This window comes from Colletotrichum truncatum (assembly GCF_014235925.2).
Source record: "Colletotrichum truncatum strain CMES1059 chromosome Unknown Contig_0005, whole genome shotgun sequence".
NCBI lineage: Eukaryota > Fungi > Ascomycota > Sordariomycetes > Glomerellales > Glomerellaceae > Colletotrichum > Colletotrichum truncatum.
Window position 1 is genome coordinate 2,953,038 of NW_027222402.1, and position 25,748 is coordinate 2,978,785.

General features: G+C 45.5%; 10 protein-coding genes across 10 annotated transcripts; 4 read left to right on the top strand and 6 right to left on the bottom strand.

Annotated features, from left to right (window-relative positions):
• Positions 1 to 817: 817 nt before the first annotated feature.
• CTRU02_208866 (TLC domain-containing protein) lies at positions 818 to 1,878 on the bottom strand (the record flags this gene model as incomplete). The annotated part of the gene is made up of 2 exons (XM_036724715.1): positions 818 to 1,339; positions 1,396 to 1,878. The coding sequence occupies 2 exons, from the start codon at positions 1,876 to 1,878 to the stop codon at positions 818 to 820; spliced, it is 1,005 nt and encodes a 334-aa protein (XP_036583347.1).
• Positions 1,879 to 2,846: 968 nt separating this feature from the next.
• On the top strand, positions 2,847 to 4,166 carry CTRU02_208867 (Dor1-like family protein; the record flags this gene model as incomplete). The annotated part of the gene is made up of 1 exon (XM_036724714.1): positions 2,847 to 4,166. The coding sequence occupies one exon, from the start codon at positions 2,847 to 2,849 to the stop codon at positions 4,164 to 4,166; it is 1,320 nt and encodes a 439-aa protein (XP_036583346.1).
• An 825-nt stretch (positions 4,167 to 4,991) lies between these two features.
• On the top strand, positions 4,992 to 5,948 carry CTRU02_208868 (solute carrier family 25 member 38 protein; the record flags this gene model as incomplete). Its single annotated transcript, XM_036724713.2, has 1 exon — positions 4,992 to 5,948. One exon carries the CDS (start codon positions 4,992 to 4,994, stop codon positions 5,946 to 5,948), a length of 957 nt encoding a protein of 318 aa, XP_036583345.2.
• Positions 5,949 to 6,182: 234 nt separating this feature from the next.
• Positions 6,183 to 7,544, bottom strand: CTRU02_208869 (uncharacterized protein; the record flags this gene model as incomplete). Its single annotated transcript, XM_036724712.1, has 2 exons — positions 6,183 to 6,416; positions 6,471 to 7,544. The coding sequence occupies 2 exons, from the start codon at positions 7,542 to 7,544 to the stop codon at positions 6,183 to 6,185; spliced, it is 1,308 nt and encodes a 435-aa protein (XP_036583344.1).
• A 1,954-nt stretch (positions 7,545 to 9,498) lies between these two features.
• Positions 9,499 to 10,007, bottom strand: CTRU02_208870 (prefoldin subunit 1; the record flags this gene model as incomplete). Its single annotated transcript, XM_070205156.1, has 3 exons — positions 9,499 to 9,661; positions 9,727 to 9,893; positions 9,978 to 10,007. 3 exons carry the CDS (start codon positions 10,005 to 10,007, stop codon positions 9,499 to 9,501), a joined length of 360 nt encoding a protein of 119 aa, XP_070061231.1.
• Positions 10,008 to 10,777: 770 nt separating this feature from the next.
• Positions 10,778 to 12,281, bottom strand: CTRU02_208871 (Alkaline ceramidase 3; the record flags this gene model as incomplete). Its single annotated transcript, XM_070205157.1, has 8 exons — positions 10,778 to 10,911; positions 11,082 to 11,228; positions 11,289 to 11,403; positions 11,469 to 11,534; positions 11,622 to 11,761; positions 11,846 to 11,993; positions 12,064 to 12,102; positions 12,177 to 12,281. 8 exons carry the CDS (start codon positions 12,279 to 12,281, stop codon positions 10,778 to 10,780), a joined length of 894 nt encoding a protein of 297 aa, XP_070061232.1.
• A 1,589-nt stretch (positions 12,282 to 13,870) lies between these two features.
• Positions 13,871 to 16,610, top strand: CTRU02_208872 (M protein repeat protein; the record flags this gene model as incomplete). Its single annotated transcript, XM_036724710.1, has 3 exons — positions 13,871 to 14,045; positions 14,111 to 15,573; positions 15,654 to 16,610. 3 exons carry the CDS (start codon positions 13,871 to 13,873, stop codon positions 16,608 to 16,610), a joined length of 2,595 nt encoding a protein of 864 aa, XP_036583342.1.
• A 40-nt stretch (positions 16,611 to 16,650) lies between these two features.
• CTRU02_208873 (ankyrin repeat-containing protein) lies at positions 16,651 to 17,839 on the bottom strand (the record flags this gene model as incomplete). Its single annotated transcript, XM_070205158.1, has 6 exons — positions 16,651 to 16,862; positions 16,918 to 17,118; positions 17,301 to 17,403; positions 17,497 to 17,625; positions 17,698 to 17,723; positions 17,785 to 17,839. The coding sequence occupies 6 exons, from the start codon at positions 17,837 to 17,839 to the stop codon at positions 16,651 to 16,653; spliced, it is 726 nt and encodes a 241-aa protein (XP_070061233.1).
• Positions 17,840 to 18,325: 486 nt separating this feature from the next.
• Positions 18,326 to 19,783, top strand: CTRU02_208874 (putative WD domain-containing protein; the record flags this gene model as incomplete). The annotated part of the gene is made up of 1 exon (XM_036724708.1): positions 18,326 to 19,783. The coding sequence occupies one exon, from the start codon at positions 18,326 to 18,328 to the stop codon at positions 19,781 to 19,783; it is 1,458 nt and encodes a 485-aa protein (XP_036583340.1).
• A 133-nt stretch (positions 19,784 to 19,916) lies between these two features.
• On the bottom strand, positions 19,917 to 22,324 carry CTRU02_208875 (origin recognition complex subunit 1 (ATPase); the record flags this gene model as incomplete). Its single annotated transcript, XM_036724707.2, has 4 exons — positions 19,917 to 20,662; positions 20,719 to 21,350; positions 21,403 to 21,839; positions 21,905 to 22,324. The coding sequence occupies 4 exons, from the start codon at positions 22,322 to 22,324 to the stop codon at positions 19,917 to 19,919; spliced, it is 2,235 nt and encodes a 744-aa protein (XP_036583339.2).
• Between the last annotated feature and the right edge of the window lie 3,424 nt (positions 22,325 to 25,748).

Here is a 25,748-nt window from a genome sequence, read left to right on the forward strand (position 1 = left end):
CGTATCTGATAGCCTGTGTGTTCTGGTTCGGAGCGAGCGAAGTCTTATAATGGTGGTGTGCCTTTCTGGACACGCCCTGCATAGCATAATTGCACTGCAGATATACTCACCGCCGTCATACCAGCCTCACAAATATAGATGTACTTAATACTATTTTTTGTCGTTGTAGTGAAACAACACGAGGGGTTGAGAACTTTGAAATGGATCAGTCAAGTCATGGTCTTTGCCATTCCCTCCTTTTTCGACAGTTACCCACGCTCTGGAGAATTCAAAATCTGTGAAAATGTGATTGACTGCTGTGTCCCTACCACCTCCTTCCTTGAAAGGTTTAAAGAACCTGCTACTGCAATTTCGTTCATACTTCGAAAGTGCAGCTGTCCCGTAGTAGTATGGCTTTAAAACCTAAAACTCCAGCAGTTATCTTGAACTAGACAACCTTCAAGAACCGCGAAAGCCCTGCATTAATTTACAAAGTAGTTGTTTACATTCAGTCTCGCGCCATTGATACGCCCAACTCGCAGTAGGACCCGAATTATAGTTTTATTGCTGGTGCAAGAATAACAAGGCGTTTGCTAAATCGGAGATAGCTACGAGACACTACCCACGAAACAATCAAGAGCAGAAGTAAGAACCCTTGAGCAAAAAAGTGCACTAACTCCAAGGCTTGCTTGCATTGATCCAATGTGCGAGTGCAAAATGTGCTTGATTGTTGATACGTCCTGATGGTTATTAACTGAATAAGTACCTGCAGACAGTGGTGGGATGCTAGGAAACGCTTGATCACGGTTTAGAGACCAATGGCTGCTTTGCATTCCCTTCAAGCCTTGCGTCGGCGAAGAGGAGTCTGTCCAGCGGTGGAAATCGTCTTGGTCGCTTCTGACTCGGTATGAGTCACTTGTTCGGTCTTTTTGGCCGGCTGAAACCTTTTGCGGACGGCACGAATCATCATAATGAACCAGTAAAGATTCAGCCCATTGAGGGTGATGTTGCTGACGAGGTATGCGACAGCAAGCCAAGCAGGAACCGTAGACGTTGACGTGGCGAATCTCATAACACCAGTAGCGGTGGGCGTGTTGCCTGTTTCGGGGTTGATATACTCTTGGGGAAGAATAGGGTTTGTGTTAATAGCAGCAAAGATGTCGGAAAAGACCCTAACTGATTGATACGTTCCGTATACTAGACGACATGAAAAGAAGGTGAAGAGAAGCATCAGGCCATTGTATAGTTGAGGACGGGAACCGGTCATGCCCAGCTTGTCAAAGAACCAGTGGATGTTGAGGAAGGGCGTTGAGAGCTCCCAAAGAATGAAGATACATCCGTAATAATTGATGAAAGGCCTCTGTGATAAAAAGACGTTAGGGTAAAGCAACAGTCGCCAGTGACAATGTAACTTACAAAACCAAGAGCATAGACGAATAGGGCACTGATAGCATGAGCTAAGGTCCCAATACCAAAAACGTCCATATTGCAGCTCGTGACAACTAGGTCCCAGAGAAAGTAGCCGGCAGCAAGAGCTTGAATCATGCCAGCGGCTCCAGTGTAGCCCCATATACGAGCTTGCCAATCCATTTCACTGCGCTCTGTGTCGACAAACATGATCCAGAGAGCCAGGCCGTTTATAAGAACGCTTTGCACAAGGGAAACGACATGGGCATCCCAGTTGATTCTTCTCTTCCTAGGCAAATCGACATATCTGCGGCCAACAATCAAGCGTGAAAGCAACGGTGATAATGGGTAATAAATGACGGAGTACAAGACGCTGGCGGCGAGGACTTCGTGTATATGTAATGGCAACGAGGGGAGAGAGAGAAAGTCAGCCCAAGGCTGCGTTGCCTTAACGAGCCATGGAAAAGGCTCTAGAAAGAAAGGGTCCTTCATTATTTGTTTGACTCTCCCCCTTGACGTTTTTTTTGAGTGCTAGCTTGTCTGGTATGAAGACTCGGCGACGAGAGGACTAGGGGGACCAGAGAACGAAGATAGGGTTGACGATAGGTTTCGCCGTATTCGAGCGGTTCGGAAAAGGGACTTGTTTGTTTAAAAGCTCACAATTGCTGTTATCTTAATTATCTCAGCAAGGGAGATCGGTTCTCATCGCGCCTGTCAGCTGCTCGATGCCAACGAGGCTGAACAAAACAAAGTGACCTAATATATCGTGTGAGCTTTGTGTGCAGAAAACGACTTCAGAAAGGCGCGGGGGGGACTTGAAAGGATGGCTTTTTGGAGAATTGTTGGGGGCGGCTAGGCTAGATATGGAAGGACCCTGGAACAAGGAGGACACCAGGCAGGGGCAAAATGCGTAAAGTCACAGTGACTTTGTCTGTGCGAATAAGCACTTGTTCATCGCATTACGGAAACAGATAAGAGTTCCAGCGTGTACTTGGGTTTTGTGGCAGGTGGGCTTCCAGCCTGGCTTGTCCGGTCATCCAACATTGGTCATAATTTGAAGATATTGTCTAGCATCAGCAGCAGACTCGCGTTCGTGGGACACTGGGCTGAGTAGTAGCCATCCCATGGTCGCGTCACGCGGCCAGCACCTAGTCTTTCAACCCCAGCCGCCGCGGCAGCTGCTGAAAATTCTACTACGTAAGGTACACTGATAAAGCTCAAACTGTCCTGTCCTAGCGCATTTGACCAAGTCGCATGGACCCCCTTAGCTGCATTTAGTCTTGATAGGCGGTGTACTGATTGGTCAATCACTGTGCGCAGACCATGGGGTAACGTATGTCGAATTATACTACCACCTTGCCAGAATTCCTGACCACCTGTATCTTAATCCGCCATTTTGAGTACATCTTGACACCCTGCAAATGTGACGGCCGCTTCCGAGGGACGTTAGCCGGTGAACTATGGCTGATATTCTTCTTGATTTGCTCGATAATCGGCAGGCTCTGGTGGCCGACTCGAACCCAACACCAAGAGCTGCCAAGTTAGCATATCTAACCCATCTCGCCAACCAGAAACTGGAATCACTGGCCTCAGCGGAGCCACAGTCTCTAGCCAAATCATCACAATCACTTCTTCTTTCCCTCCAGGGCGTATCGAAGCGATCTCACAAATCTGTCATCGCCTCGGCGTCACACCATGCCACTCTGGCCCGCGCACTGCCCACCCTTGTTGCAGATACTGCAGAGTTACGCAATGCAATTCCCAGGCTCGATTCAGAGGCTCTTCGCTTCTCAACCACTTACAGCAAGTCTGGTGATAACGAGGATTTAGCTGAGAGGAAACGTGCATTGTTGTTACTTCGGAATGTTGAGCGACTCGTCGACATCCTCGAACTACCCACTCTACTTTCGTCAGCCATCAGCACGGCCCCAGCTAACTACGCCTCAGCTTTGGACCTGAATGCTCACATACGGAGACTTCATGGTTTATACCCAGACTCCCCACTGGTTGATTTGGTCTCTCGTCAGGCAGATGAAGCCATCATCAAGATGACGGCTGATCTTATCACGGCATTGAAGTCACCCGGGCTCAAGCTTGCGGCCTCCCTTCGTACCGTTAGCTGGCTGAGAAGAGTTCTCCCAGATATCTCTTCCATGAGTTCCGCCAGCCGCGACTCACAGGAACATACACTTTCACTCCTTTTTCTCTGCTGCCGCGTGGCTACTTTGGATGCTACCCTTGGGGCTCTGCAGCCTCTTCGCGAGCTAGCCGACGAAGAGAGGCACCGGCAGCAAGGGTCCAGCACCCAGTCTTGGTCTGGTGGTCAGCAGACTGAAAAGTACTTGAAGCGATACGTCGAAATTTTCCGCGAGCACAGTTTTGGTGTTGTGTCTATGTTCAAGAGTATATTCCCCGGCACCGGGCTTCAATCCAATCAACCAGACGGTGGCGCAAAAGATCCTTTTCAGCCTCTGCCATCGACCCTTTCGACCTTTCCTCTCCACCTCGTTGAAATGCTTTTGGATACTCTCTCCGAATACCTACCGATTGTCAAGGACCAGGCCGCCCGTGATAGCATTTTGACCCAGGTTTTATATTGCTCGGGAAGTTTGGGTAGACTTGGAGGAGACTTCGGCATATTACTAGCTAGGCTCGGAGATGATCAAGAAGGTGTCACTAAACAGTCCGAATGGGTCGACATTGTCAAACGCCACCGTCTCTTATCGGGCCGCCTTGAATCCGTTGTTGGAGATTATAAGGTCCACGGGGCCAAACAATGAATGGACGGCTCAGCATCTACACGCATCCCCGTGCTCTTGTGGTGAAGTTCCTCATCTATGGTATAAGACTTGCTCACAAGGATTCGAGGGGCGATGCTCGTATAGCACAAGGATGGGAATCTAATCAAGGAAATGAAGTGGTTTCTCTCTTGACTTTCAAGTCATACATGAGCCGAGAGGGATTGGCTATATGCGTCATGTGCCACCATGGTTAATGCGCAATTGCCACTGCCACAGAATTGGCTGGGTATCAGTTTTGAGGTCAGCCCCAATTGATAACATTGAATGTGTAACGACAATTCGGAAGATCAGGGATTCAGATAAATTCGGTTTCATACATACTCTATAATAGCATAAATTGAAAGCTCGTGGTGATTGGCTGGCACCTATGCAAATGCGTGTCAACCTTGACATGCCTTTACATGCAAGTCCTCGACTTTATGTAAGCGTGACCTGAATAGGCTAGAAAGCATCTGGCAAGGCCGCATGTCATCCGCCTGGGAAGGGCGTCTCACTCGTATCTCTCTCGCAGAACGTGCCCTACTACATGTCCCACGTCTTAACACGTCAATTGCAACACAATGGCGCCCGCGCTCAGTAATATTTTTCATCCATAAACCGCATTCGCCGAGCGTGCGCCCAATTTCCATCAAGAGCCGCTAGTTCAGTACTCTAAACCGGGCCAGCACCATTACCGCCTCTTGTAAGGCTACTCACTTGTCCACCTAATTTTTACCATACCCCCCATGTCTCAACAGGCGAACCCGGGGCGCTCAAAGTCTTGTAAGTTGTTTCGCTACTTTTCTGAACAAATTCATGCTGTTGATGATTCCAGTGTCGATACTGATTTGTTACGCAGCTCGGCATTTTGTTGCAGGATTGGGCTCTGGTATCGCCTCGGCCGTGCTGCTCCAACCGTTGGACCTACTCAAAACCAGGGTGCAGCAGTCTGGCCATCGATCCCTTAAGTCTTACCTTACGGAAGTGGCTGCTTCCCCCAACCAAATCCAAACCCTCTGGCGTGGCACGGTACCTTCAGCTCTCAGAACTGGTTTTGGATCGGCCCTCTACTTTACTTCTCTTAACTCCATCCGCCAACATGTTGCCCAATCTCGTCTCTTCGGCCAGGAGACTAGTCAAGGCGCTCATTCGTCGTCGCTGCCGACTCTCACTCCGTCAGCTAACCTCGTTGCCGGCGCCGTGGCTAGGACCTTTGCCGGCTTCATTTTGATGCCCTTGACCGTCATCAAGGTTCGATATGAGTCCAGCCTATACTCCTACCAATCTCTACTCGGCGCCTCCACCGATATTTACAAAACAACCGGCCTCCGGGGCTTTTTTTCCGGCTTCGGCGCCACCGCCGTCCGCGATGCCCCTTATGCAGGCATGTATGTCTTATTCTATGAGCTGCTCAAGAAGCAGCTCAGCGCTGTATCCTTCAAGAGTAATTCCAGACAATCAGGCACCATCACTACTTCACATGCAACTTTGGTGAATTTTAGCTCCGCCATCATGGCCGGTGCCGCTTGTTCCGTCATCTCTAATCCTTTCGATGCCGTAAAAACGAGAATCCAGCTGCAGCCATCCATTTACCGAAACATGTATCAAACTTGCCGCAAGATGGTCATGGAGGAGGGCGTTCGTTCACTTATGGATGGAGTGATGCTTCGTATGAGTAGGAAGGCGATGAGTTCAGCATTGGCTTGGACTGTGTATGAAGAGTTAATCAGAAGAGCTGAGAGTACATGGTCTATCGGCTTAACGACGAGAGCAGAGCCATAGCATCGCTCACTTAACTCCACACCTGACAAATCCCATCTCATTTCGCTTTGTAAATAAAAACAAATAAACAAATAGACACAAGACTACTACTGGCGGGCACCTCGCCTGTGACGTAATATCCAATGACACTTGTTACCTCTGCTTACCTCGATAGTTCCGTCGTCAGTTCGTTCTTCACTTTACATGCGCATCGTCCGATGACAGCCTGAGCATCGACACGGTCTATGGAATACATCAAGCCGGCTTCGCCCCCGCGAGATACATGAGCAGTGCTGGGGACTTGCTCCTTTTGCGCTCGCTCTTCTTCCTAACCCATTCGAATTCTGGTTCATGCCGGCGAGATTTCTTGTCTTCGATTTCCAGCACCAACTTGGATGAGCGTTTTTCACGAAGTGCCCTCGTATGCCTCCACAGGTTGTCCTGTTCCCACTCAGGCACCCATCGCTTGATAAGCACGTATTCTGGGTCCTAAGCGACGTAAGCAATCATATATTAGCGAAAGGGAGGTGGTTTTTCACTTACGGTATCTAGCTCCCATTCCACTCGATATGTCCTCAAGGTCTCAATAGATAGGTGCTTTCGAGCCATTCGCGTATAGGTCGGGCGCTGGGCAGCCACGAGGGTGTTGTCAGCCGGGATAGGCTTTGGTTTAGGCACCTCAGGAATCTTTTCCTTTTTCAAAATTGCCGCAATTGCTTTCTCATCGAGACCAGATTTAATCAAGTCTTCTTGGAGACGCCTTTGATACTCTTTCTCGCGTTCTTCCTTCTCCTTCTTTTCCTTGGCTTGGCGGTTGAGTTCCTTCTGACGTTCTTCCTGTAGTCGCCTCTGGAACTCTTTTTCGCGTTCCTCTTTTTCTTGTCTCTCCTTGGCTAGGCGTTCCATTTCCTTCCTTTTATAGCGCTCCACTGCATCAGCAGCCTCTTTGTCCCGCTTTTTGGCCTCTTCTGCCAGTCGCATGTCCTCCTGATACTTTTCCAGTTCAATCTGTGATTTGAAGCGTTTCTCTTCGGAAGCGCGAGCTTCTCGGCCCCGAATGTCGTCTAATTCACGTTTGGCACGCTGTAACTCGGCCTCTTCTCGATATTCCTTCTGAACTCGACGCTCTTCCTTTTCTCGAGCCTGGTTGAGTCTGAGGTCTTGTAGCTCTTGGCGAGCACGTTCGGCCTCATATTCCTCGCGGGTCATGTAAGAGGAAGAAGGGGACCGAGAATGCGAGTGCGATGCGCGAGAACGGGAACGGGAACGACGACGAGAGCCGTACACCTGCATGTGACGGTCATCCTCCTCGTCCGAGGAATGCTCATTGTAAATGCGATTGTTGATAATAACAGGTGCAGGTGCTGGAGCCGGGGCCGGGGCCGGAGCCATGCTGCTAGGAGGAGAAGAGCGACGGTCACGAGAACGTTCTCTGGATCTAGTACGGGTATGTATAACGGTGCGTTCAGGGACCAAGTAACTGGGCTGAGCAGCTGTAGGGAAGTAGCTGCGAGGTCTCGGTCTCGCTTCTACATAGTGAACAGGCGAAGGCGAGGGAGCCCGGCGCCGTGAGACACGGATGTCAAGATCATCCTCGTCCGAGTAGTAACTACTCATGGCGGAATTTATGTTTGCGATAGAAAGGAAGAAAGGCTCCGCCAAATGATTGAGCAACCTTTTGATGTGCAATGGGTATGAACAATCAACCAACCAGTTTGAGCCGCGCAGATATCTATTTCCGATATATCGCTAAAGACGGGGCAGTGAGTTGAAGGGGAAGCAGAGAATAGCGTGATAGTAAACGAAGAGAGCGGGAGGGGTTGGAGGGGTTGGGGGCGGGAGGGTGAAAGGCCCTTTATGTTTTCTCCGGCTTAGGGCTTTAGGCTGCCTGGCGAGATCCATTGCACGACATGTCGGCTTACATGGTTCAAAACGAGTGCTAATATTGGCTAGTTCTAATCTGGCGCATGCAGACTGAGCGAGCGACTAGAGAAGGAAAAGAGGAGGGGTGGCATGGAGGGGACCGGTGATGGGGATGCCTATGTAAGGGTAGGCAAGGACCCTAACTTACCTGCCACACCTGCCCACTTACCTTGGAACACTACCTTCAGATGTGTTAGGAGGGGCGAGAGGGGAGGGGAGGCCGTTGCAAAGAGACACAACTGAGAGATGGCAGTGGTGGGAAAGCGAACCTGATAGCTGGGAGGAACGATCATCGGCGTGTCCTGCCCGGGGGGCTGAACGTGCTAGCTAGCCGACTATTCGTCAGTTCGCCCGCAGTCGCACACCAACTCGCCGCCCCCTCTCAGCGGCTAACCTTGCACGTCTTAGCGCCCTGCCATAGGGCTGCACGGCTGCTGACGGTGTGGGCCAAAGATACTACGGGTGGCTTAAGCTCCTTAGGTCGGAACGCCATGGTTCCATTCAGCGTTAGACAGGCCTGATATGACTGGCTTGATGGGGACATGGTGCAACGATTTGGTTGGCACTGCATCCAAGGACCGTCTAGGTCCTTCCCAGTCTGCATTCTGGCCTGTTTGCTTCGTCCGTGTTCTAACAAAATCAACGACACAAAATATTCTAACCTGGGCCTTTGGACCTGTGAATGTTTCTCGTCCTTCAGCGGCCAGGGCCTACTCGGAAAACCACAACATTTCCATACTTTAAAAATCGCTGCCGTTTGCCTGTGGTCATTAGAAATATTTTGAGTACACCAGGCAGCAGTGCAACAGGCTACCAATACTCTTCCTGCCTAACAGGGCTGGCCCGGCTGATGCACCCAAGGAAAGCATCTGCCCAATAGGGAGCGAATTTTGGTTTGCTGCCTTGTCCTTAATTGGCATCTGCGCTCTACCAAACATCTAGCTCCACCTTTGCCACCTGTCATCATTTCTCCATTGTGGAAAGGTCGTAAAGCCTCCGTGTTTGGGCCTGTAGAGCGCCAAAGGACACTAGAAGCGGCGGCTCTTGAAACTGCCCAGCAGGCAGAATGAAGCGTAGCAGTTACGCAGTAAGCTGGCTCTCTTTCCTCTGCAGCCGCCGAGGCCCTAAACTTGAGATACATGTTGCTCCTGTTGCCACTTATCTTAATTCGTGACCCTTATGTAGCCATTTGATGAATGGAATGCGGGCATCGAAAGCATCTTATTCACGCCAAGTTCCAAAGCCCGTCGGCACAAACAAACCTGCATTCCTCTGAAATCTTTCGCTCCTCTCTCATTCCACCCAACCCTGCCTGGGTCCTTTGCCATATCCATTCCCGAACCGGACGAAATGAGGCGGCAACGCAGGAAGCACCTTTCCCCCGGACATATTCCGTAATATATGTACTCTTCTTGATGGGATTCACTTGGGGTGGCAGAACTGCAGTAGAATTCTACGACCATGCGAGCCTTTTGACATAGTTTTGTCGACAAGAAGGCATGCCACTGTCTCCACGTTTTGCCGAGCTATCCTTCGCGGTGCTGTTCCGGCATAGCAGGCATCCGCTGTAGTGAATAACGGCCCTCCTCTCTCCTTTGACTTCCTTGGTCCTCGGCAACTCTTCTTGCCTATCCTGAAGGCCTATGCATCACGACTGTGCCTTAAGCATCTGGTCGATGTGCTGCCGACTGTTCTTGAATGTAGTCTCCAAGTAATGCAGCTTCTGGTTCAACTTCTCGACTTCGACCTCCTTTTCTTTGATCTGACCCTCGAGCTTGTCCGTCAGTTGCGGGGTAGGCAGTGAGACGAACCTTCAAGCCCCAATCCACCCAAAGTCAGCGATTCTCACTTCCATTCGCATGATGGTTTCACGTACATTTTGCCAACGCCTTCGAAAATGCTTGCGTTGGGGGGCAAAGTCGACACCTCATCCAAGGTTAGGCGTACCATCCGCATTTCTCGTTGCCTTGATGTCATCTGAGTACGAGTCTGGCCGATTTGCTGCTGAGCTACAATTGCTTGGCTCTCGATCTCACGGATCAACTATATGTGAAGAAATGATGTGAGTCAACTAAAGTTTCATGAGCGCAGCCACGGGATCCGCCTAGCGTTGTGTTCCTGTCCTACCTTTTCGAGGGCTTGATTAGGAATTGACATGGCAACAAGCTTGTCTCTGTGTGATTGTTCTCGTAATGGGAGTATTTCCAACGCTGCCTTGGGGAAAGGTGTTTAAGAAATAATTGGCCGTGGAGTTGCTTGAGACAAGTTTGGTACGAATAAATGACTGATGCTTTGTCAGGAGCGTGAATGTGTGCTTTTCTAGAGCTCGTTTTGAGGTGGGGGTTGTGTTCAGTTATGTAATCTCATGAAAGGTGGGGCAGGTGTAGCAAGACAGAAGGTGCGACTGTCCCAAAGTGGATGTGAACCGTGGATATTCCAGCTACCGGTAGATCTTAAGCTCACAGAGCGGCTACCACTCGATAGTCGCCAAGTGAGTTCCATGAGATCCCACCTCATTTCGAGTCGCTCTATGCACTTTCGACGTAGCGTCTCCTTCAGCATTGACCAGAATAGCTACTTTTTAATGACCTCAAAATGTGGAATTATTTGTCCAAGGGATCCGTGGGCGAGGTATAACAATCAGGTCAGGTAAAGCTCCATTTGCAAAGTTTACATAGCTGTCATGTAAGTTTCTACAGGGCATTTACTTGTCCGACAACATCAACAGCCAGCATTACATGTATATCCAGCCCATGTACAAGTTCATCACCACACCTTCGAAATGCGTGGTAAATACGAACCTTCGCCAGCGTAGCAAACCACCGACCCCAATAATATGGTGCCTACAAAATCTTCCAATGCCCTTGAACATCCCATGATTGGAACCACGGTCAATCATTCATGAGTAATACAGGAGTTGACGGCTTCTACTTGTCCTTCTTACTTCTAAGAACAACAGGGACCGAGACGAGCGACCTTGGCCAAACCAGTTTGTACTCATTCTCTTGGCCCTCGAGACATCTACGAAGCCATATGCCCCACGTGATATAGTAGTACGCTGAAGCGCAATTAGCTTAGCTCCTGCTTCGGGTTGCAATCCCTGATGCCTGCTGGTAAAGAAGGGTGCGGTTTTGTGTGACTTTCACATACCTCCTGATAACCAGGCCAGTTAGTGATACCAGATACAGATACGAGGGCATAAAAGCTATCGGAAGGGAGAACACGACGTACCGAGACCTGTCATTAGATGCCACCATGCATGCCCTTCAAGCACTACCCCCCATGGCAGGCCTGCTTGCCGCCGCAGCCTTCGAATCTGGGTACAGAACATGTTGTCCAGATTCCAGATCATATACCCGGCAAGAAACACTCCCAGCCCTGTGCATCCGAATCAGCAATTTTCTTCCTTCACTTTTGACTGAGTTCATCTCGACAGACCAGTGGCAACCATGATCCACATAGTCTTAAGTATCGTTTGAGCTTTTGCACCGTTTCTCGCGACGAGGGCTGGCCTGAGTTGCGTCTCCATTACGTACAAGCTACGAATGACGACCTGTAAAAGGTTAACGAGGGTCTCAACTCGAGGGAGGTGTAATATCAGGTAAAGCCGCTTGTTACCGTTGCTGTGAGGGCTGCATAACAGCCTTGATGAAAGTTAGGATCCTTTGTAATGTGGTAGTAAGACTAGTTGGATTCGGGTTAACCTGTGTTTGCCCGTTTGCAAAGAATGACAAGTTGATTTCCCAAAGGCTTTCTAGAGAGGTCACATACTGTGATGAAGCAGGCAAGAAGGATGAGGCCACTGCCCAGGAATGCCACAAATTGGGTTGACCTCGAGTATGAGAATGTAGCAAATACCATAAGGCAAGTGGTATATATCATAGAAAGTTCATCCACTAGTTGCATAAGATCTAAAGTAAATGCGCATAAGCAGGAACACACTGTCATGAGGGGAGAGTTGTCGCAGGTTTGCAGAGGTGGAAGATACAACATACACTTGAGTGAAGTGTGGAAGGCTATCGAGCCAAGGCCGACAACAACGTAACCCAGGAACGCAACAAAGAATATGCGAGGGTGTCCTTGAGAGACACAATTGGATATGCCCTTCAAACCAAGCCACAGGAATAGAAGGTTCGTTAACGTCTTGGAGGAACGGTGGAATGTTAGCAGATATACAAGAGGCCGCCAAGCGAAATGTCTGCTATTAACTCACATTGCAGACTTCAGCACAATAGTAAGACACAACATAGTCCTTGGATAAAGTAAGCAACGATCGAGAGTAATATCTGGGTGATTCCCTATGTCGGTGCGAGAACCGGCTCTCACCTCTTCGCAGAAGTTCAATGTGGATGTTTTCTCTCCCCAGTACCCATCCGAAATGCCATCGTTGTATGCGAAGCGTAAAGCTTTGAACGAAGTGAACGAAGCCATGGTAAAATTGAGTGATGGAATTGGCGCGGGCCAAGTCGAAGCAAGGTCGAACGAAGTTATGCAAATCCCCACAGGCCACCCAGAGACAAGCCAAACAAAACTTCTGAATGCGTGCGGCCTTTATCGGGGTTGCGGCTCGGCCAGAGTGAAGAAGTGGGAAGGCGGATACAGGGTTGATAAGTGTCCGGACCAAAATCGCTGAACAGCGTCCTACGGCTGTTAAGTCAGAATCAGACAAGACTACTTGAAGTAGATTTTAGTCACTTCCTTTCCATAGGGTGCCACCCTTCAATCAACGAGTTCTAAGCTGGGAATCAAATTACAAGTTAGAAAGAAGGATAAAACGAACAAAGAGGCGTTTGATCGGAAAGACAAGATAAGATGGAGGTTGCGTTCCAATGCCTCGGGTCGTCCGGAAGGAATCCTCAAAAATAATGGATCTGTCTGAGACCGGAGGTAGCCTAGAAGAACTGGACGTTTTCAAGCAATTCAGACAAAGCAGCAAGGGTAACAAATGCCAAAAGCCATGTCATGGGATTTGGAGTAGGCAGAGAATAACAACGGAATGGAACTGGTTAATGGCTTTCAACAGAACAAAAGAATTTCGTAGGTAAGGTGTCTCTACATATGCAAGTTCAGCCTAGACACTTATTGGACAAGATAGATGATACCTGTGTGCTCTCTGAGAAGCTCCAGCAAATCAGCGTGTTATTTGAAGCCAGGCCCGATGTTTGGGTGTTCGGTGGCCTTAGCACGTCGCAAGCACGACTCAGCGACAGCCAAAGACGCATAACGAGAATTCCCGAGGTTAGGATGACGTCAAACAATGTACTGCCTGGACAGGCATCTTGTGTAAGGTCCAGCCTGGCGCGTATCCTACTACCCAGAGGTCGGACCTCCAAATTGTGGAGGAGAAACACAATGTGCTATAACGGTTGGTCACCCCAATGATACATAGGGATGAGAGTACAGCGATCAGTAGCTGTGGCTGGAACTGTAGCCATGCTGTAACGCCCCAGACCTGGCTATCCCTTACCAAAGCGGCTGACATGGGTACTTGATCTGAGGAGGCGCTACTTTTTAGCCCCACCTCGGTACTGCGTTCCGGTTGTCTTGCAGTGAGCTTCATGTACTTAGGCGAGGAGTGAAGTACTGCGGTCCAGGTGTGGGCTCTGAAAAGTATCTTTCTGGCTCCTTCTGGGGTATGTTCCACGTAAGATTCAACTGCATCGCGTGCATCCCAAACCGATATTGCTCCGGTTCCCTTACATGCCGCGTCCTTTCCCTTAAGCTAAACCACCATTTGGCTTTTCGGCTTGCACACGCAGAGTTGGTTTTGCTGGATCAGTCTGTTCTTCTTCGCTGTTTCTAACCAACTAACCTTTACCATTATCACTTGCCTTCCAGCTCGTTGCCCGTTGGGACCGCCAGCCAGCTGCTGCACTAACATAGAATTCAACTTCTGGCCACATTTTGGCCTCCACTCGAAATGTCCATGCTCATCACCCCTCGGAACAGCCAGCAGGCCTAGACAGTATACTATGATCCTGTTGTTACTTTTCTTCACACGTGTCACATAATCATCCATCATGGCAGCACCCGCCAAGTCGTCGCGATGGGGGTCTTTCCTCCAACAAGCCGTCGCCGGCGTAGAAGCTCGTCTTGATAATATCCTCGCCGAAGGAGAAAACGGCCACAACCAACAAACCTCGCAAATTCCTCCACGCCCTATAACACCCGCCAAGGAGCCGACACAGCAAATTGGTAAGGCACGATCAGTTCTCCTAAGCCTACTCAAGGATGTGTGGCTGACAGCTCTTGCGATCCAGGACCGGCTCGATCCTCGACAAGCAGTCGTACCAATGACCGCCTACAAGAACGCCTGGCCAAAGCTATGGCCTCCAAGACTGCTCACTCATCTGACAACAGTATCGTTACCTCGGATTCCCACATTAGACTGAGTGTTGACGGCGGTCATCCTGATGCCGCTACTCCACGAAACGATGATGCATCTACTGAGAATACAACCTCCGACGTTCTCTCCGCTCCAGCTGCTGTCACCGATACAGTTACAGAAACGAACACATCGAACAACAGCCAGACAAAGATAACTTCTGCAAGACAATCCCAGGACAGCCAACGACGCATGAGCACTATAACAATACTCCATGAGACAGCGAATGATCCCCAGAAACCAAGTCCAATCAGGTCCTCCAGCAAAGCACCCGATCCGTCGCCAATCAGTGCTAGCATAAATGGGGTTGCAGTGGAGCCCAATGATGGATGCAGCCAATGTGATGCTCTCAGGACTCAGATAGAAGCGCTTGAGGTTAGATCCCAACAGGCAGCGAAGGACCAACAGCAAGAGATACACCGGCATGTCGAGCAGTTCGAGGCTCTTCAGGTTAAGGTGCAATACTTGGCAAGAGATGCGACTGATGCCGCCCGAAAATCTGCTGCTGCGGCCCCAGCTGGAAGCTTAGAGCGGAAGCTTGCCGAGAAAGATGAGAAGATTGTATTGCTAATGGAGGAAGGTCGGAACTTAGCTGCTACGGAGCAGAAACACCGATCCATTATCAGAAAACTAAGATCGCAGATTGCCGGAGATGAGAAGGCGCTGGACGATTTGCGAGCTCGTTATGAAAGGGCAATGGCTGATTTGGAACCGTTACATGCCCGGGCAACCCGCGTGGAAGAGCTTGAACAACGGAATCAGGAGCTGCAGTTTCGATTTAATGGGATGCAAGATGAACTGAACGCTCTGCAAGCTGAGGCAGCCGCTGACAAATTCACCATAGCCAATTTGCGAGAAGAGCTTCGGAAGGCAACAGACCAAGCCAATTCAGCTGTTATTAAGGCCAACGAAGAGACACTGGCGGCGCAAAAACTCCGTGTAAGGGAACTTGAAGAGACTGTTGCTTCCTTGCAGGTTGAGAAGAGCTTAGTTGCTGAGAGGGCAAAAGCCAACATTGCCGAGGCAGAAGAAAAGGCAAGCCGTGCGGCGGAACGTACACGCGTCATGGAAATTGAAATGAAAGCGGAAATTCAGGCCATGGAAGGAAAATTAGAAGCGATGCGTGCCTTGGCGGAAGAGGCGTCTTCTGGTGCTATTGGTGATTCTCAAGCCAAGCTCCTACGTCAAGTGGAAACACTTCAGACCCAACATGCGATCGCTTCTGAGAATTGGCAAGGCATAGAGGCTAGCCTGCTTGCTCGCCTCGGCAATTTAGAGCGGGAGCGAGACGATGCATTGCGACGGGAATCAGACATGAGGAAGAAGGCTAGGGAAACGGTATGGTTTAATATCTTACCCTTGCTTGAGAAAATACAGCTCGGGCTCATTGTATTTCTGAATATTCTAACGAGTTTCAGGCAACACGATGCAAACGTCAGGATGAAGAACTGCAGGAGCTTACTAGCAAATTCCCCAACTACCAGCGAGACATCGAGGCATACAAATCACGTATCGAGGCCTTGCAAAAACAGGCAGAGTCCGCTGAAACTGCATTGATTCATACCAAAGCCGAGCTCGAAAAGCAGCAGATGGCATGGAAGGCCGAAAAGACGGAGTCAGACCGGCGGCCCTGGTTGGACGACCATTTAGCGGGCTCCATCTCAAGGATACAAAGTCGGCCGGACTCGCCATTATTGTCCATACCAACGCGCACTATGAGCAACGACTTACTTCTATTGCAAAGTGCCTCTGGAAAGGGTCGTCAAATTTCAAACCCAACGAGTGGGGTGGATGCGTTTCAGGAAGGCTCTTCGCCAGGAAGGCGTTTGTCAAGCCAAACCCCAGTGAGGCCGTCGGTCCTGCTCGGTACCTCCAGTCTGCCCGGAGCAACAACTTTGACTTCATTTGATCTACCCCCAGACTCGCTCCCTACGCCGACCTCGCATGTAGTTGAAAAGGATGACCTATTTGACGGTGTAGAAACGACCTCATCACCTAGACAAATTATGCAGGACATGGTATCGGTATCAACAGTTGCCGCAGGACCTTCAGTACAGTTGGTGGAGAGGATGAGTGCCGCCATTCGTCGACTGGAGGCTGAAAAGGTAACTTCGCGTGAAGAACTCGCAAGAATCTCGGGTCAGAGAGATGAGGCAAGAGCAGAACTAGTCGCCCTCATGAAAGACTTGGAATCTGGAAAGACAGCCTCGAAACGAGTCACTGAACTAGAGGCTCAGGTCGAAGACATTAATTCGAGGTACCAGACAACGCTAGAGCTACTCGGGGAGAAGAGTGAACTAGTGGAAGAGCTTCGTGCTGATGTGCAGGATGTCAAGGCTATGTATCGCGACTTAGTAGAGCGTACCGTCAGGTAAATGCCACCCCCTAGAGAGCGGCGGTTGTAGCCTGCCTGGCTCAAATATCTATGCCTTCTCCCTCAGCAGCACGTTCAATGTAGCGACGGACCTGAATAGCATTTTTAATTAGCATTATTGTGCATCTCCACTGCCATTCTGGCGCAAGCTGGCATACCTCCTTGTCCGGTGCTAAGTCCAGGGCCATGCAACCGTCATCATCCTTTTTGTGCAGCTCTGCTCCGGCTTTGAGTAGTTCCACAGCCGTGTCACCTGGCAATCAGATTGTAAGCTCTTGGCCAAGTGCTAAAGCTGATTGTTTACATACCGTGTCCTTCAGCCACTGCATGGTGTAGAGCGGTATAGCCTGAGGTGTCGGTGGCATTCAGGGGGCTCTTGTGCTTGATTAGTAATTTTGTCATGGGCACGGAGCCTACAGCTGCTGCCCGGTGTATGGGGTATTGGCCGCGTTTATCGCGCACTCTGGTCGACGCCGGGGGGTTATGGCTGAGGAGCGTCCTTGCGATATCCAAATTGTTCTTAGAAGCGACAAAGTGGAGGGCGCTCTAAGTGGAGTAAGTCAACTACTTAAACAGCAACATAGACTCAAAAGCAAACGTGGCTGAACTCACCTGTCCATTGTGATCTGGTTGTTGCACGCCGATTGTTAGATCGATTGTGCTTTGGAACTAGGGCATTAACCACTCTTACTCTTCAAGTTGATATCGGCTCCCTTTTGCAGCAACAGGTTCACAAGACTTTCACCATCCTTGAGACTAGCAGCAATCATCAACGGGGTCCAGCCACTGCCGTCCTGGATGTCAAATAAATATGGAGGTCAGCTAATACACAGCAGTGATTGTTTCTCGTTTAGAAGTGACGGTACATCTTAGAAGAATCAGCTTACCTGAACATCAGGATCAAAGCTTCGGTGTTGTGCAAGAAGGGCCACAATATCGACACTATTGGATGAGATGGCCCAGTGAATCGGGAGCCTGCCATCATCATCTTCAATCGAGGCAAGCTTTGGCTCACTCTGTAACTTGTCAATACCGCCAATAAAGCACTCGGCCAGGGTTGCTCAATCCCTTTTAAAATCCAATCTTACCTTGATAAGAGTCTCTGCAACCGAGACTGCATAGACCAATCAGTCAGACACAGTTGCAAACCCTTTTTGTAATACTGCTTCATTTACCTTTACCTTCACGTGCTGCTGTGTGAAGAGGAAACCGATCAGCGGACTCGTCCATGTTGTGCATTTAGGTCACCAATGACCCCTTTCTAGAACACGAATCAGAAAACAGGGAAAAGAAAAAAGAAGAAAAAAAGAGTTGATGTATTCAATAATAAACAACAAATAATTGCAAAGCGTTATATATTTCAAACTGTGAATGTAAGACTGTAAACTGATGCTATCCGATGTGCGCGGGAGAACAATTCATTGGTAAATAAACACGTTAGGTGGGGACCTAGCAGCGGAAGGGTGAAACTGGGGTAAAGACTAGAACGTGCAAAGGATCCGTGCACCCACGACGGTACGGTACGAGGACGCGTTTTTTCATTCGCGAAGTTGTTCCTATCACCAACAAGCATCTGAATTTTATGTGGAAATCACCACTTTCATCACCACTCTGCCAAGGAAATAATTGCTGTCGAGTATCTCCGCTCAATCTGCAGAAATATTGTCTGCACATTCAGACACTTCAATTGTCCAGCTCTACACTGAGAAAGTCGCCATGCACGACTTGAATATCACACCGGAAGACTCTCTTCTAGCAGCGCTGCTAGGCAACAACCAAAAAGTCACCAGGGTCTTTTGCTCGGAGTCCTCCAATGCGTCGACAAAAAAGCGACAGAGGAGCGAGTTCGCCGAAACGACGACAGAAAGCCTCAGCAACACAGAAACCGTCCGCAGTCGCTTCCTCAACGAGTATTCAAACGTCCAGCAGCTCCCGGCAGCTCTTGCCGCCAAACAGCCGGCTCCTCCCACTAAGTCGCGGAGAATCAAAGCACAGCCCAATGTAGAACAGGCAGTTATACATCAGAGGTCTTCCCAGAAGCTCTTAGAAGGCACGAACGGCCCTGCCACCACCGCAACAAACACTCAGTCTGCCCCTGCCGAGAGTGATCAAATAAATAGCCCCCTTCAGCGCCAGGCCCATGAGCCTCTCAGTCTTGTTCGTCGTGGCACCTCAGCAACGCAGACGGGTCAGCCTGAGTGGCATCCTCCGTGGAAGTTGATGAGAGTCATTTCCGGCCACCTGGGCTGGGTACGAAGCTTGGCGGTAGAGCCTGGAAACAAGTGGTTCGCCAGCGGTGCGGGCGATAGGACCATTAAGATTTGGGATCTCGCAACAGGATCACTCCGACTTACTTTGACGGGTCACATATCGACGGTTCGTGGCCTCGCTGTAAGCCCACGCCACCCCTATCTTTTCTCTTGTGGAGAGGACAAAATGGTCAAGTGTTGGGACCTTGAGACCAACAAGGTTATCAGGCATTATCATGGACATCTGAGCGGTGTGTACACCCTTTCTCTTCACCCGACTTTAGATGTCCTGGTTACTGGAGGTCGAGACGGCGTTGCAAGGGTTTGGGACATGCGAACTCGAAGCAATATTCATGTTCTATCTGGCCATACAGGGACTGTATCTGATGTCAAATGCCAGGAGGCCGATCCTCAAGTTATCACCGGGTCCTTAGATACGACCGTGAGATTGTGGGATTTGGCCGCCGGCAAGACCATGGGCGTATTAACACATCACAAAAAGGGTGTGAGAGCCTTGGCCACGCACCCACAAGAGTTTACCTTTGCGACTGGCAGCACAGGAAGCATCAAACAATGGAAATGTCCTGAGGGAGCCTTCATGCAGAACTTTGAGGGTCATAACGCTATTATTAATACTCTCAACGTTAATCAAGAGAATGTGCTCTTCTCAGGTGGCGATAACGGTTCGATGAGTTTCTGGGATTGGAAGACAGGTCATCGATTCCAGTCTCTCGATACTACGGCACAGCCAGGATCATTAGATGCCGAGGCTGGTATTATGAGCTCAACGTTTGATCGTTCAGGTTTGCGATTGATTTGCGGTGAGGCTGATAAGACTATCAAAATTTGGAAACAAGACGAGAAGGCCACACCTGAAACTCATCCAGTGGCTTGGCAGCCAACCTTATCACGACGCAAGTTTTAGTAGTAAACGCCAACCATTGAACGGCGGTTATAAGGAGAGGATGAAGTTGGAAAGATGAAGTAGGAGAAGAATAATTGATACCCGACTGCTTCTGCTTCATCGACATGCATCTTGTTCGGTGTGATGTATTAACCTAGAAAAAAAGACCAAGGGCCCTGACTTCACTGTCGTCTCGAAACGCCATTCTGATTTCCTCTTCCCCAACTGCGAGGCGCATCTTACTTGGCCTCTCAGCCCTTTGTGCTTCAAGAACAATGATACCTGCCCCAACCAGTTCAACTGCCACACGAGGAAGTCCCATGGCCTCCGCCACCCGAGCGCTTCCACTGACCTGGCTCAAATCACCTGCCATTAGACCGCTCATGGACCCGCCCACCAGGGCCGTAATAACGCCTGAGTCTAAGGCGCATGTGTCTAATTTGATGATGCGGTGCAATTCGTCCATAACATCACCAAAGGTCGTCTCAACCGTGCCATTTCTTTGGATCCTGACAAGCATTGAACTCAAGAGAAGTTTTGGTGTAAACGCCAGTGATCGTAGATATTGCTGTATCGGATTTGTTGTTGCCTCGTTTATGGCCCGTTTTACAGTTGATATCGTGACCTTTGTGGACGTTTTCCTCTTCCCTTCTGATTGCCTCTGCCCCTTTCCAGTCACTCCCTCAGAGTCAACGCAGCTCTCATATTCAGCCAGCTCTACAGCTCGCCTACAAATATCTAAGGCTCTTCTTGCATCGCCACTGACCGCAGCAACCTTTCGGCTGGCGAATTGGATGGCATCTGCTTCAACAACATTCCCAGGTACGCCCTCGAGCCTGGATTGTATGATCTTCATCAGTTGCTCGTGATTGTAGCCTGGAAATGTGATTCTGGTCAGGCCTGGGATATTGAATCAGCTCTGCTCGCATAGATAGTCTAGAAAGCAAAACGCCTACCTATGCGACTGCTAATTTTGTTGCTGAGGGTTCTTTCTGGGAGGTCCATGGTATTCGCAACGGCTAGTACAATAAGCCTGCTGTGTCGCAGACTAGGCCAGTTGAAGAAGTTGTACATGACACTTTGGTTTCTAGTTACAAGTTGATCCAACTCGTCCATTAGGACTACGCACGGCGTACGGCGAGGACTAGGATTGTTGAACTCCCGCTCCAGTAGATCAAGAGCCTGTGAAGGGCTGACACGATCTCCTTTGAGCGCCTCCCATAATAAGCTGTACGACTGGTGTGGGTCAGTAATTTTCATGCCATTTATCTCGACAAATATAAAATCATCCAGCTCGTCGGCTCTCACGCAGTCCTCTAAACGAGATATAACTTCGCGGACTGTTGCGGTTTTGCCAGTACCAGGAGTCCCAGCAATGTAAATGCAGCTTCCTGTTCCATCTGCAATCGCTGCTTCAAGGTGTGAGTATACCAACGAAAACTCACCCTCTCGACAAGGCAGACTGGATGGAACTGAGGCCACATGAAGTTGGGATCGCGCCAGCTGAAAAGGAGATCCCTGCAGGTGAGTCGACGCCAATTTTCGCGTGCCCAGTGGTGTAAACTCCAACGTCTTCTTTACCGTGACCCTAAGAAGAAATGAGTTTCAACCAACGCAGGAACGATGAAATGGGGACGAACCGTTTACGAGACGAAGGCGTTGTTGGTGTGCAATGACCGCCACGGGGTGTGGCAGCCTCTGGCTTGACTGTCCTTCTTGGCGTTACAGCACCTATAGTGCTTTCTGTAAGGGCAAAAGGCATCTCAGGCGTCGACTCTCTGTCATGGTAACGCCTCCTCGTCGACCTGGTCTGCGTTTTGACAAACTGGATTAAATTGTGTACGCCCTTCACGTCAGCTCGATATACGTCCTCCCACGTGAACTCTTCAGTATAGTTCGCGGTCCGAGTGTTGCATGCACGGCGACAAACGAACACCTTGCCGTGATCGGGCGAGGATCGGGGAACCCTCCCGGATGGATACTGTTTGGAGAATTCTCCAAGTGACAAAACTATTGCCTTGCCATTGATGGCGGCAAGTGGGTTAACGTCCCACGAAGGCGAAATATACAGCTCATTCTGAAGCAGATCAGTCTCGGCTAAAATATAGATTGAGTGACCGTCCTGGCAGATCAGAAACATACAGGCAAGAAATCTAAGCGTTTCCTTTGCTTGTTGCGAATTTCCTTCTCGGTAGAAAACCACATGAAGTTGGCTGCCTTTTCGCCATCATCGTCTTCCACGAATTCGCAAATGACAGCGACCCATGCCTCTTTAGACCCTTCAGCTTTAAGAAGAACACAGTCGCCTATGTGGCACTGGAAGGTGCCTAAGGTGGCCCCGACGATGCGACGTTCGCCGTTGGTACGTTTGCGTTTCCGGGTAACATCGGTACCATCATCATCAGCCCTGTCTAAAGAATTGGAGCTGGAAGATTCGTAAATCCACTCCCATGGGAGATCATCGATACCGAGTTCATCATCTGAATCATCTCGCGCGACACCTGTTGACCGAGACTGTAGCCGGCTGCTTTGGACAGATTTAAAGGGAGTGCTAGAAACCATTGGGGACTGCGATCTCAACGTAAGGATGGGGGTAAACATCGCATACAGGTGAGTAAGTAGGACCCCACCCCAGACAACAGATTACCCCCATCACCGGATCACCCGTTTTAGGAATATCCCATACAAAATCAAAACATAACCAGCTTTATAATAGAGTACGTTTTAGCTTGAAAAAATATAGTAAAGTTTATACATACTAATTAAAATAAGGAGAAGATTATAAAAATATTTTTAAATTTTGTCTTTCTCATAATATATAGTATTTTATAAGAAAAAATATTATTACAAGACGCTAGTATTTTACTAAAGTTTCTTAATATTTAGAATTATATAATTAAATAGTATATTAAAGTCAAAGTTAAATAAACTATCTTAAAATTATAAACGATTTTAAAAGTATAATATAGTATAAATGTTTTTTTTAAATATTACTAGTTATATACTAATAATATTAAGGTAAAAAAACCTAACTTACTAAGGTTTTTTATATTTATATATATATTATATATAAAGCTTATAGTTTTATATACTGCTAATAAAAAAATACTTTCTAAGACTTACTTTAGACTTTTAAATATAATTATAAAGATAATATAAGAGATATTAAGATATTAAGGCTTTTTAATAAATTACTAATTAGTATTAATATTTAAAGTTATAAATTTTAACTTATATATATATATAATAAGAGTTTAGTTTTTTTTACTTATATATTATAATTTACTACTACTTATAGTATTTAAGAATAATATTTATAAAATTTTATATTATAAGAATATAGTTTTAATAGCTCTTAAAGTTTATATTTTATAAAGAAAAAGTAACTTATTAGTAAAAAGAATTATTATAACATAATTATTATACTTAATAAAGAGTTAATAAATCTATACCCTAGTAGCTAAGATAAGATATTTATAAATAAGATATAAGATAAGGTAATAAGGAGACTTTAGAAAAAGAGAACTACTATAAAAATTATATAGAGATAATATATATAATAAGTACCTAGCTAAGATAATAAGTACTTATTAAGACCTACTATATAAATATTAAGGCTTATATATAGATTAAAACTTAAGTACTTACTCTAATCCTCTTAAATAGTTCTTTAATTATTAACTTATAATTTATTTTAAATAACTTTTAGCTTATAAGGGGTTAGCTAACAAGAGGCAACGCTAGGTATACCCTACCTAGGCTATCCCTTAAATATAGTTATATAGCTTAATCCTAGTATATAGTAATAGAATTATTAGATCTTTTAGTTTATTAACTAAATAAGTAAGCTACTTTATTTATTATATAGCTTAGCCTATAGTTTATAATATTACTACTTTATTACTTAATATAAGCTTAATTACCTTACCTTAGCCCTTAACTTACTAATATAACTTACTTATAAAAAATATATAACTTAATATTAGTTTTATAGTCTTAACTTTTATTAATAAAAACCTTATTATTATTATTTAGCTATAGTAATAACTAGGTATTATCTTATAAGATAAGTAAAAGAGAGTATAGTAAACTTAATATATAATACTTTAAGAAATTTATAAAATAGATTTAATATTAGTTTTAAAAATTAGTAAAGTAAAGGATATAACTTATAATAATAAATATATTTAAAATAAATAATTATATTATAAGTATTAAACTAGTTATAAGATAAAATAATAATTAAACTTTAATTCTAGTTAATATTAAAACTAATAAAGTTAATATATTATAAAGACTATAGTTTATAATATAAAATAAGAATAAAAAATAAAAAAAGAAGAAGAAGAAGAAGAAGAAGAAGAAGAAAAAGAAAAAGAAAAAGAAGAAGAATAATAATAATAATAATAGTCTATAGTTCTTAAATTTTTTTAAATTATAATTACTTAATTTAAATTAAGATTTTTAGTTATAATATAATAAAGTCTAATATATTCTAAAGCTTTATTATAAGTCTATAATATAATACTTACTAAACTAAAGAAATAAGCTTTATATAAAAATAATAAAGCTAATAATTATTAAGTTTTTTTAACTTTTATTTTTTAATAGGAAAGTATTTATTATATTTTAAGAATAGTAAGTATTTCTTATATTATTACTCTCACAGTTCTACGGAACAGTCATTAGGGGTACGTAATATTCTACGTGCTAGCCGTACCTATATAAGAGACACCCTCGACAGCATCATCATCAGTAGGTTTAGTTAATAGAGAAACCAACTGCTTATACCTATGTTTATCGATTTATCGTTATTTATTGCCTTGTGACCGTTTGTTTGACTTTCGTACTAGTTTATTTACATCTCTGTTCTTATTACGGTTCCGACCTCTGCCTATTATAGCTACGTGCTAGCAGGAAGAACTATAATAATTACTCTATTATTATAAGTTTAAATACATTAATTTAGTAAAATAAAATAGACTTAGTATATAGTAAAGTAATCTTATAAATATATATAATATATATATATTAAAGTATTTAAATAAGTAAGATATATAATTAGAAGTTATATAATAAAATAATATAAATAGAATAAAAGTAAGTAAAAAAATATTTATAAATATAATTTATGAAAATATATTATTTGATTAAAAAACATTTTGTTTTACTTAGTTTGTTAACTAAGTCTTGAAAAAATATTTAAAACTAGTTAATATATTAATTTATATAAAAATAGGCTTTATAAATTATGTATAATAACTACTAAAAATAATAAGTATTATAAAATATTAGTTCTTATAAAGTAAAATTCTTAAATTTTAATTTATTAATAGAGTATATATATTCTTAAGTAGTTAAGTTATCTTATATTTAACTTTCTAAAGTATAGTATTTAAATAAAAAAATAAGTATTAAGTTAAGAACTAGCTTTAGTTAGTAAAATAGTATTTATTATTATTATTATTATTATTATTATTATATATTATTATTATTATTATTATTATTATATTATTATTATTATTATTATTATTATTATTATTATTATTATTATTATTATTATTATTATTATTATTATTATTATTATTATTATTAGACTAAAAAAGGCTTATAAGTATAATATTTATAATTGAAATTATATTTATTAAATAAGTATATATTATAAGATTTTATAAAGTAAAGGTTATATTGTTATTTATTAGAAAGATAAAGTAAAAAGAAATATAGTTATTATATTTTCTAGATAATTATAAATTTTTATTCTAGCTAGGAACGTTAGGAAAATCTAGCTTTTTATATACTTCTAAAATCCTAATTACTAAGCTAGATATTCTAAATAATATCTTAATTATAAAATTCTATCCCTAGGGTTAGGCTTAGTTATCTTAGTTTCTTAATTAACTGCTATTAGCTAGTTAGTTACCTAACCTACTTTAAAAGTAGTTATTTAGATAGTTAGCTAGCTAGTTAATTAATATAATATTAG